Here is a 12,500-nt window from a genome sequence, read left to right on the forward strand (position 1 = left end):
ACGTTTTCTGCAATTTATTTAATAGAGTGACCTATGGGCAGAAATAATATATTATAGCTATAAAATAGAATCAAAGCAGATTATTAACATATTTTCTGTGCCTTCCTTCTGATTCTATGGAAATACAACTATATTTTTCTTTCTATCGAACAAATGTTACACCCACCAGAAAATAGATGCAATGCAAGCTGAATCGAAAGAAAAATAGGTACCATTGTTGCAAAATCACTGTAGCTCTCTTGTATTTCTCAAAGTGAAATGATTTAGGTACTATGCATGTATTCATACGTCCGTGTACACACAAACAGATATACTCACACACACACACACACACACACACACACACACACACACACACACACACACACACACACACACACACACACACACACACACACACGGATAAAACACACACACAGCAGCAAAGCGTCTTTCTAATCATAGATGCAGTATGTTCCTCAGGGACGCCTGTGGTGAGAGGCAGATAGAAAATCTGGAACATTGTGACACACACACGCACACACACACACACACACGCAAAAAATGCATAAAGAAATACAATACGATAACCACATGCATATGTCCCCCTATATGTATCCACAACACTCCAGAGACTGAGCCACCCCATGCCTTCCGCCACACACACACACGCACGCACACACACACACACACACACACACACACACACACACACACACACACACACACACACACACACACACACACACACACACACACACACACACACACACACACACACACACACACACACACACACACACACACACACACACACACACACACACACGTATGTTTATACAGTCACTTTGGACACTGTTGAATTCTTCCACTTTTTGATGTTTTGAACAGGCAGCTGTTTCCAAAGAGGACATTCATCACTCTACATTCTCCTTAATTTTCCTCTGGTGCATATTTCCATGACAACCACACTGGAAATGTTTTGGAGAAATGCATGAAACCCCTTTCACGAGAAGCTTGGCTGGCAGTTTTGTAAAAGGAAGCAAGTTGTACTGATGAAACCCGTGTACCTGTCTGGATAACAATACTATCTTTAGAAAGGACTGCATGAATATCAATGCTGGTGCACAGGAGCTTTTTTTCTAAAGCAGTTCTGCAACTTGTCCGAATAGCCTGCGTTCTCCCCAGTTTCCATCTTCCAGGGTGGAGAATGTGTGTGTGTGTGTGTGTGTGTATTTTAACTGTGTGATTGGACGAGCTAGGAGAACCTCCAGTGTTGGCGCATCGTGAGGGGCGGGCCGCGGGGTGTCTTCTGAACGCTGCGCTAGGTGTGTCAGCGGAGCCCGCCGGGCCAGCAGGCCACCAGGAGGCTCTGAGGACTCTTGTTTGTTTGTAGACAATATGATAGCCCTGCATTCATTATCCTCAGTCTGGTGTTCACCATACCCTAGTCATTATGCTCTTGTATACATGCCTGTGCACCTAAGTCTGTGTCTCTGGGCTTCTGTGTGGGCGCGCTTATAAGCGCTGTGTGATTTTGGAGACCTTTACCGGGACTTGCTTTCATTTATTGTGTGTTTGGTTGGTTTGGTTGGTTTTTAAGTCTGTGCTCCGACACAACATGATACAACAAACAAAATAAAAACGGGATAATTTACAATGAAAATGAATTGCAGTGTTATGTTGCTTACAACATTAAAAGTTATACCCTTTTGCCCACACAAACGTTTCAGTACACTGTAAAGATCAAGGCATCTGTTACAGCATACAAAGGCACCCAGTACAAAGAGTGAGTCACACACACACACACACACATACATACTTGGATAATCTAAAAAAGACTGGGTACTAATTCATAAACAACTTTGGACACCAAAACTGTGTTCAAGGAGCAGTTAAGCCTTAGGGTGTGAATGAACAAGATATTGAATGAGTGGGAACAGAATATAGAATTCCCCTAATTTATAATTTATTAAAGAGAAAAAGCTGCAATGGCTGCTTTTGATCATGTTCTATCCTAAATGAATGAATAGAAAATGTAAATGATATCAGCTCTATACAAAAGACCATATCAGTTTTAGAAAACCAAGCTCAATAACGAGTTTTAGCAATGCCCCTGTAATGCTATGATGTCTCTTTTTGACAGGTATCCTGTACAAGGGCAACGGAGAAAATGTATTCATCTCCCAACAGCCTCCTGTTCTCAGCAGCATCATGGGTAAGACACCAGGACTGGTCCAGAACATTTCTTTAAAAATACTGGACCAATACCTCTAGGACTGACAAAAACAATACATAATATCCGTTGGTCTGTAAAATGTACATTTTTGGTGAAGAATTAGCCATGTCAAATCTTACTTTTTTTTAAATATTCTTCAGACCTTTTTTGTTTGCAATTAAACCTGGACATGCAGGTTTGTAGGTCAACATGAATTTGCATTTTGTTTGTTCAGGCTGGCTGAAAAAGAGAGGAATCTTAGGGAGTCATTGTGTTTCAAGTGCAACCAAGTTATAAAGGTTTAAACAAAATAAATATTTACTTGAACTTTATTGAGAATATATTTCCCATCTTCAAACATATTGTTTGTAATCAATGTCACTGCATGTCATGATCGACCTACATGTAAATATGTCTAACCATGCCACCATTATATCTGAGGGGCACAAAGGATATGTTTTTATTAGATATTCAGAGCTAATATAGAGAGCAGAGGTAGCAGAGGTAGCTTCCAACCTCTGGAAAGGAAATTATGCTTTGGCTTTCCCCCTTTGGTCTAAAGAAGGAGGATATTCTCTTCAGCATTGTCTCAGAAAATAAATAAATAAATGTCAGTGTAGGCTTCTTACCATGAAGTTATACATAGCTTCTCAGAACTGATAACATGATATATTATACATAACATTGATTCAGGTGATTCAAACCAGTATTAGCATCGGGGAAAGCACACAGTCATGGCAATTATAGATTGTTGTGTATTTAATGTTCATGTTCATGTGTAAAGCCACAAATTGTTTCAAATCAATCGTTTTTTAAGATGCAAAGAACTGAAAAGCGTGCATCGATGTTTTGTTTTATTATTTCACCGCTTAATTTGTTCCGCCGTAACGCTATAACTTGTTTATTTACTCTTTATCGGTTAATTTGTCCAGGTTAGGTGGTGATTTTATCAAACAACTGTAGACCTTATACAACATATATGGAATATTAAATCTGGAACTCAGACCAAACGGAGGGGGCTCACTCTGAACTGGCAGGTGGGCAGTGCTCATTGAGTGCCCCTGCATTAAACACCATCACATGTAAACCCCTACCGTCTCCCCGTGTCCACGCTGATCCCCCCCGGCAGGCAACGGCCGCCGGCGCAGCATCTCCTGCCCCAGCTGTAACGGGCAGGCCGAGGGCAACAAGCTGCTGGCCCCGCTGGCCCTGGCCTGCGGTGCCGAGGGGAGCATCTTCGTTGGAGACTTCAACTACATCAGGAGGATCTTCCCCTCGGGCAATGTGACCAGCGTCATGGAGCTCAGGTATTTCTGCCTCCATCAGAGATCCATCCACTGCCTGCAGTTAGTGCCGAATGCAGCCTCTTCTCTCTGGTACTGAGAGGTGTGACCGTATAACCGCTATTGTAGCGTCACTACCCCCGGCGGCCCATCGCTGAATGGAATTAGAGTTGATGATGTTCAGCATAGAATGAGGCGTTCGCTCCCCCCTACGTCTCTGGCCTTCTGCCCCAGCCTGCATGCCTGACGTCCTCTGGCAGGACTCTGCTCTCCGTTCCAAGGCAGCGGGCTCCGTCCACCACGGCTCCGAGGCCAGGGGCCGCTTGCCAGCGGAGCTCAGGCCAGCTTAGTCTGGCCCCTGTGGTGCTTCACTTCTTAAGACTCCTTTTTACAAAATGACTTCCGCTGAGGGATGTTTCATCCTGCTGCATCCTGTCTGTTATTTTACCATGTCTTAAATTCCCTATTTTTTATCGACTTCCTGTGAAGCAACATGCAACCTACTCTCAAATTACCTCATTGTATTATTTAGGACAATCATAATAATAATAATACTGCCAGGGGCAGGAATAACATAAAATAACCCAGCCAAGACAAACAATTGTAAATCGATTGCAGACAGAAAAATTATGTATTTTCCGGATTCAGACAAGTTTTCTCATTCTCATTCATCATTGTGCGTCCAGAAGGGGAGTTTGCTGGGTTAGAATTTACTTTCCGTTAGTCGCTTCCAATGATTTGCAGAGTTACACTAGCCTAGCTCCTGTTCATGTGAGGGGAATACACTTTTAATTACTTTCCTATAAAAACAAAGGTGTTTTGAATGGTCACTTATTGAAAAGGATTGCCAATAACAACACTACAAGATTGCAGTTTGTCTACAAACACAGATAATTCTTCATTATTTGTGTATCATTTATATCATCAGCTGCTTCTGTCAGTTATATGATCGGCTGCTTCTGTCTGGTCGTCTACACTGAGGATGGTAACCTGTCAGTTATTTGATAGGCTGCTTCTCTCTGGTCGTCTACGCTTAGGAGGGTAACCTGTCAGTTGTATAATCGGCTGCTTCTGTCTGGTCGTCTACACTGAGGAGGGTAACAGGTCAGTTCTATGATCAGATGCTTCTGTCTGGTCGTCTACACTGAGGAGGGTAACTGGTCAGCAGTGCATCACAGGAAGTCTATTATTCTCAGCACTGTAGTGCCTAGTTATCTCGTGTTATTAGACAAACTACAATCTTGTTGTACTGTTCCCGGCACTCCTTTGGAATAATCGACTATTAGTCGTGAATTCCCTTCTGAAGGCACAATGATACATTTTGAGTCAAACAACTCGTCTGAATCTGGATTAGACAGGCAAACGCCATTTTGCAGATATCTAAGCGTATCCCTTCAATCAAAATGTTCCATTAAACATCAAAACTCTGAAAGCCATTACCACAAAAGTCAGATTGGATTGTTTGAACCATATTTGGCAATGTTGAGGAAAAGAAGTCCTTGTAAGCTTCGGTGTAATAAGGTTTTGAAGTTGAGCTAGTAGGCCTATAGCAGTCAATGAATTATCAATATTAGTCTGGCATGTTTATGACCTCTGATGATTTTCCTCTGATGAACACCTCTCCACTCTCCTGGAATACAGATACTTTTAAACATACTAATTCTTCTCTTTTTCCTGTTTTCCAATTTATTTCTTCCCTTCTTTCCTTCTTTTCCTTCACTTTCTAATTCCCTGATGTTTCCGATTCGTTCTACTCACGTGTACATGCTGTCTTGCTTGTTTGACTTGTGTGCGGCATTGAAGAAACAAAGATTTCAGACATAGGTAAGAGTGATTTTAACCCTTCGCTTCTTCTGTCAACGGCTGTTGTTCTTTACTTTACTCTCACTCTTCCTCCTAAACACCCAGGGGAAAAACCTCAAGCATGCACTTCATTTGAGTAAACTTCCATGTGCATTCATGATTAATGGACTTAAAATGTGCTATTTTGGATGTACTAACAATGCACGTATAATGCTTATGTTTTGTCATTAGATCTACTAAAGTCCTACTTAAATACAATTACATGTACTTGACCGTACTATTTATTTAGGCTACTATGTTCTAATAATGTGAAATAAGTATGTCACTTTTTTGTATAATGTATTTTAGTTTGTTATGAATTTCAAGAGCAGTTCCAATATTATAAAAACATATTCAGAATACAGTGTAAAAAAAAAAAAAGGTAAGCATCAAAAATAAACTTTTAGGTAAGTTTACTTTAGTGAATTTGAATGGTGAGTCAAAACAGTGCAGCCAAGTACACTTAATTGTATTTTAGTATATATTTAGTAGCACTAATGCTAACCCATTAGTAGATTACTGAGAAGTATATTAAGTATACTTAGATTAAGTCTACTTGTGTCATTTGTTCTACCTGGGTTATTCCTGCCTACAAAGTGTGAGTTAGCACTAGGTACATCAATGACCAAAGCATATTCCAAAGAGAGTTTCAACCATATTAATACAACGCATAGGAATGACTCATGAATCATGATATTCCATTTATATTCTGAAATGGTACAAATTAGCAGCCTTCTTAGCTGGGTAAAGGTATGATGGGACCTTTGCCATTACTTTGGAACCCTGGGCCACAGCTTTGGATAAAAACGTTCCAACAATGTACATGATTACTGCATTCTTTGTGACTTGGTCAGCCGTTGTATCTGGGTCAATGTGCAGAACAGTGCTATTAAATGGGGGCTTATGGCCATATTAGCAAAATTATATACATGCCCCATAAATAACCATATAATGGTACTATCATGTGCCTTACCAAGGTTAGACGGCAGCCAGCAACGAGGTAATAATGCAGTCGAAATGCTTAGCCATAGTCTATGGTATTGGGTCCACTTCTAACTTTACCCGGGTAAGATCGCTGCCGATTTGTGCCATGTCAGAATTGCTATTGTGTGTGATTTATATGAGTTGTAATTCTATGGTTATGATAGATCTATGTTTGGCTAAGATTTCAACAAATAACCTACACCACCGATAGAACATAGGCCCAGACAATGTCAACATTTTAAAGTTGCAGAACAAGGACGTTAGGCAGAGGAAGGCCATAAGCTGTGTCCTCAAAACAAAAGCACTCAATACCGTTCTCCATGAACAGCACCTGGGCCCAGAAAAGGTTGCAGCAATGCCCCAGTAGCACGACATCCTTGAAAGAAAAACTCCTGTTTGACAGACAAGCAACCACATAACAACATAGTTGTCAAGGTCATATGCTTTTCAACTGCTAATAGTTCTTTCACAAAGAAAGGGGCGGTGACAAAGACATTGAGACATAGTAGCACAGTCTTGACTACTTACAAACAATTATAAATAACATATATATATATTAATATTATAACTATTATTATTAAATTACCTATTATTTATTATAACTTTTTCTAGTAAACGCTAGTACGCTTTTTGTCAGTATTGTAAGTAAAATTTAAGTCGTACTTATATTAAAGTACACTTTTTGTAAGTATACATAAATACCATTTTGAATGAAGTACAATTAAAGTACACGACAATAAGTGCCAATTACAGGGTTCTATCTATGACCTGATAATAGTACACGTTTTTATTTTTTACACTTCAAAAGTTATCTTTATTGTAAGAATGGTTAATACCACTAAAAGTAGAGCAAAATGATTGTACTTATCTTTAGAACGTTTTTTTTTAGTTACACTTAATGACAACTATTTCAGAGCATACTTTTAAGAATTATATCTTTCACATACTATAAATAACAAACTTTTACAAAGTGTATGGACATTTGGAATGCCTTAAGTATATTTTTACAAAAAAATGCCTGGGCACAGTGTGTTTCTATTCAATGCTGAGCTGCAACGCAAGACCCTGTTTAGGCCCTGTCCACAAGGGCGAAAACGCTATAGAGGTCTGCATGTTGTTGCTTTTTGTTCCTTTGTCAGAAGTTTCAACCTTTACATTTTGTTTACATGAGAGTACAGCATTGAAAAAACATAATTCAGCAGTTGCATAGCAACAGTGAGAGATGAAAGGAATAATGGACGAGCGGAATCAGTCTTTTGACACAATGGATTAACAATGTTCTTTATTGTGTTTTGGAAATTTTATGATTTTACATTTTGCCTGTGTCTTCATGACTGCATGGTATTTATTAAAATGTTAACACTGCGTTCCAGGGTTAAATCAGTATATCAACTAGCTAGGGAATTAAAACTGCTGTAGCCTCTGAAAACCAAGCACATCATTCTGCTAATCTTAATTTATTTTTTCCTCTTTAACCTGGTTACTCAGTAGTGTCTGCAATAGTGAAGAAGCCTAATGAGCTGTGATCATATTGTGTTATAGTAGTAATGTTTGCCACCAATACCCGATCTTCATTGTCTTGCTATGTCCACTCTACGTTCAGTTTCTATCGGTAGTTTTTCTTTTAATATGACGTAGAGTTTGATTGTTTACGTTGTGTGGATCATTGTATTGATACATTTTTACCTTGGCTCTATGCAGTTGGGGTAAATTTGATACATACATCTATACACATTAACCCGGTGGTGCTTAGTGAGGTCCCCCCTTCACTGTTAAGCATCTTTGAGTGTCTAGAAAGGCGCTATATAAATTCAATCCATTATTATTATTAACCCCATCACACACACATTCACAGACACACACACACACACACACACACACACACACACACACACACACACACACACACACACACACACACACACACACACACACACACACACACACACACACACACACACACACACACACACACACACACACATAACCCACTGATAGACACACTCACACATACATAAACACACTCAATAATTAGTCACTCATTGACGCACTTGCATACTAACACACCCATACACACACACACACACACACACACACACACACACACACACACACACACACACACACACACACACACACACACACACAAACACACACATAACCCACTCACAGCTACACTCTCACATACATAAACACACCCAGACATTACGCACTCCCAGACACACTCGCACATTAACACACACCCACACAAATAACCCACTCATAGAAACACAAACACATACACAAAGACACACACATACACACACTGTGTCAAGATCACTTTCCCAATCTGTGTCTATTTTCTGCTGTCTTAATTAAAATTGTGATCTGCTGCTATATCTCAACAACACATTATACCTATTGCCAGTGGCGTGAGTGTGTGCATGTGTCTGTTTGTTTGTGTGTGTGTGTGTGTGTGTGTGTGTGTGTGTGTGTGTGTGTGTGTGTGTGTGTCTGTGTGTGTGTGTGCGCGTGTGTGCGTGTGTGTGTGTGTGTGTGTGTGTGTGTGTGTGTGTGTGTGCGTGCGTGCGTGCGTGCGTGCGTGCGTGCGTGCGTGCGTGCGTGCGTGCGTGCGTGCGTGCGTGCGTGCGTGCGTGCGTGTGTGTGTGTGTGTGTGAGTGGTTAATGTGTTGCGTCCTTGTCATGTTTGAGTCGTTGACGCGTGTGGGCCAGGGTGAGGGAGTGATGGATCTTAAATGACAGTGTGACAGCCGTCATTATAAAGTGTGTCGCCAGCATCCACTGATGTCCTATCACACTCGCTTACTCTCTTTCAGAAGCACACACACACACACACACACACACACACACACACACACACACACACACACACACACACACACACACACACACACACACTAACTTGTGCCCATAATCCCCTGCAGATAGCTCTTTCTTGCAGTTAAAAAACACCATGTATAATAATCAAGACATATCAAAGGCCAGACAATTCCATTGTCAGTTTATTCAGGAAAAAATCAATAAAAAATTTGCTTGGCTCTAAGGCTGCCGGCCTATAGGACTGCAGGCCAATAGGGCTACAGGGCTACAGGGCTGCAGCACTGTATGACTGTAGGACTGTATGATTGTAGGACTACAGGATGGTAGGCCAATAGTACTACAGGACTGTATGATTGCAGGACTGTAGGTTTGTATGATTGCCGGACTGTATGACTGTAGGACGGTAGAACTGCAGGAGGACATCACAACTGGACTCTCCTCTTATTGAAGTGCCTCCCCTTCCCTCAGTAACAACCCAGCCCACCGCTACTACCTGGCAACCGACCCGGTGACCGGACAGCTGTACGTGTCTGACACCAACTCCCGGCGCATCTACCGGCCCAAGCTTCTCAGTGGCGCGCGGGAACTCATAGGTAAGTCCTCTCCACAGAGCACCTCTTCTGGCCTGACTCTGAACCTGGATAGGTGGTTTTCAAATGATAGGATCTGGGAAAGGATGTGACCATGGAATAGAGTGGTACTTTACTGCTGAGAGGATGCAGAATAGGCTGGGTTCTTAAAGATTGTCCTCAACCACAGACCAACAGTTGTCCTGGGAGTCGGGCAATATGATAATGATGTCGCATATTTTTCGGGTTGAAAACAATTTCGTTTTGATCTCACTGCACCGCTGGCTTCGAGACTATAGTGTGACACAATACAGGAGATATTCATCATAACCTCAGAATTTATTGAACATTTCTCTAATGAAAAAGTGCAGGCAATGAGCAACTGACTGTTAGGGAACAGCTCTGAATGTCTGAATGAGAGTCCTGATGGCCGATGGGGGTCTATAGGGGGGAGGGAGAGATTAATCCTGGGTCAAAAGCCCTCCATCAGTGAAAGAGGTACCGGCCTATCTGCTACTGGAGCACAGAGACACACGTTAACCTTTTACATTCTGAATGTACTCATTTATATTGTGTGTGTTTGTGTGTGTGTTGATCTTTGTGTGTGTGTGTGTGTGCGTGTGCGTGTGTGCGTGTGTGTGTGTTTGTGTGGGACAGGTAATGGGGAGGTGGTGGCCGGTACGGGAGAACAATGCCCTCCGTTTGATGAAGCACGATGTGGAGATGGGAGGAAGGCTACTGAAGCACAACTCCTAGGACCTAAAGGTACACATACACACACAAACACATACACACAACCACACACACACAAACACATACACACAACCACACACAAACACTGACAGACACACACAAACACACACACAAACACAAACACAAACAAACACACATACAACCACACACACACACACAAACAGACACACACATGCACACACACAAACAGGCAACACAACTGGGCTCACTGCTGTTCTTCATTACCGCAAAAAATATATAGACATAGAGTTTCCTGTGAATAACTACTGTTTATTTGGGGACATTTGTGTTCTGTTTATTGCTGGGATATTATGGTTTCTGTGGACTATTTATTTAGTATTGATAAACCTAACTGCATGCTATTTCTCTCTCCAAATGGATGTGAAGTGACGGCTTCAGACGTCTTACTTGAAAAGGCATGAAAAGGCAGAAAGACTATAGAAACAGATTGAATGAAGAATATTGGATTTCAACTTCAAAATACTGTATGTCCTTTAACCATCGGCTTGGTCTCGTAATGGGTTTCCTAAATGTGTCTAAATGTTGTGATGGTGATGTGGTGACGTCGCATCACCACACGTCCCAGGAGATGGTTCCCTGGGCAAGGCTACAACATCCTGGTTCTAATCCCGCCGCCCTGTGTTCACACCTCTCTCTCAGGCATCGCAGTGGACAAGAACGGCTTCATCTACTTTGTGGACGGAACCATGATCCGAAAGGTGGACAGGAACGGCATCATCTCCACGCTGCTCGGGAGCAACGACCTGACCTCTGCACGACCCCTGACCTGCGACACCAGCATGCACATAAGACAGGTAAAACAGAAACTGAGGTCAACAGCAGACAGGAAAGACTAATGAGCTGATTTGCGCTGACAGCTAATATGGGTGGAGTCGGTTATAGACCTCAGCTCAACACTGAAAGACACACACACACACACACACACACACACACACACACACACACACACACACACACACACACACACACACACACACACACACACACACACACACACACACAGCATTCTATGGATGAAAGTGAGAGAGATCTGTAGACACAGTATAGAGGGGAGCTGATGAGCCATGAAGGAATTAGCAAATACTGATAGATGATGTGTGCGTGTGCGTGTGTGTGTGTGTGTGTGTGTGTGTGTGTGTGTGTGTGTGTGTGTGTGTGTGTGTGTGTGTGTGTGTGTGTGTGTGTGTGTGTGTGTGTGTGTGTGTGTGTGTGTGTGTGTGTGTGTGTGTGCTTGTGTATGGATTGTAGCCCAGGAGCTTTTGGAATAATAATAAGCTCATTCAGGAATTCATAGTTTCTGTTCCTAAATGAGTGGAAACGTTAACTCTACTGTTTCTAGTGTGTGTGTGTGTGTGTATGTGTGAGTGGGTTTATCCAGATTCACATTATAAGTGCTGTAATATGGACAGTGAGAAAAGGTATTGTTTACATCTGCTTTCACCTGGACACACAACACACAACTACGTCAGACACACACGCAGCACACCAAAAAGAGCAGCTTAGTTTCTAACTCAAAGTTCTGTAATACTGCCTCTTGAGAAGGATCTATGTTTGCGTGTTTGTTTCTGAACTTTGTATTAAGCATAGTGTTGCCAAAAAGTGATATTACAAACAGGCTGCTAGCAGTTTTTGTAGAGTAAATAAAGTTCAGTTTTTTTGAACTTCTGCTGTTGGCAATAGTTAGCCGATGTTGACCTCTAAAAACACTGCTGTTGAATTAGGCAGTGTGGGTGGCACTGTTGACTGGCTTTATTCCGTCTGCTTTTACTTGTTCCACATAGCGACATGAATTCCTCGGTCAAATGCTTTTTTATCATCAACATTTGTCATCAGTTCAGCTCTTTGCCTTCGGCACAAGCAGTGGCATATTGACGTTAATTTTTAAATGTCAACTCTCTCAAACTATTGTCAACGTGAAAGTTTGAATACGTAGGTTTACTCTTTTATCTCTTAAAGTGTAAGTAATTGATTTCGAATTTTTGATCGCCTAAGCAACTGGACTTCATCTGGCAAAACATAGGAGTTCATTCA

At 41.6% G+C, this 12,500-nt stretch overlaps 1 protein-coding gene across 2 annotated transcripts in view; it reads left to right on the forward strand.

Annotated features, from left to right (window-relative positions):
• The window catches only part of tenm3 (teneurin transmembrane protein 3), a 140,828-nt gene that overhangs the window by 97,494 nt on the left and 30,834 nt on the right, over positions 1-12,500 (forward strand). For both annotated transcript variants that reach the window (XM_056585538.1, XM_056585529.1), the window contains 5 exons: positions 2,126-2,197; positions 3,327-3,504; positions 9,595-9,719; positions 10,353-10,460; positions 11,109-11,263. In XM_056585538.1, the coding sequence (XP_056441513.1) occupies positions 2,126-2,197; positions 3,327-3,504; positions 9,595-9,719; positions 10,353-10,460; positions 11,109-11,263 (638 nt within the window). The remainder of the gene's footprint in view (positions 1-2,125; positions 2,198-3,326; positions 3,505-9,594; positions 9,720-10,352; positions 10,461-11,108; positions 11,264-12,500) is intronic.

This window comes from Gadus chalcogrammus, chromosome 3 (assembly GCF_026213295.1).
Source record: "Gadus chalcogrammus isolate NIFS_2021 chromosome 3, NIFS_Gcha_1.0, whole genome shotgun sequence".
NCBI lineage: Eukaryota > Metazoa > Chordata > Actinopteri > Gadiformes > Gadidae > Gadus > Gadus chalcogrammus.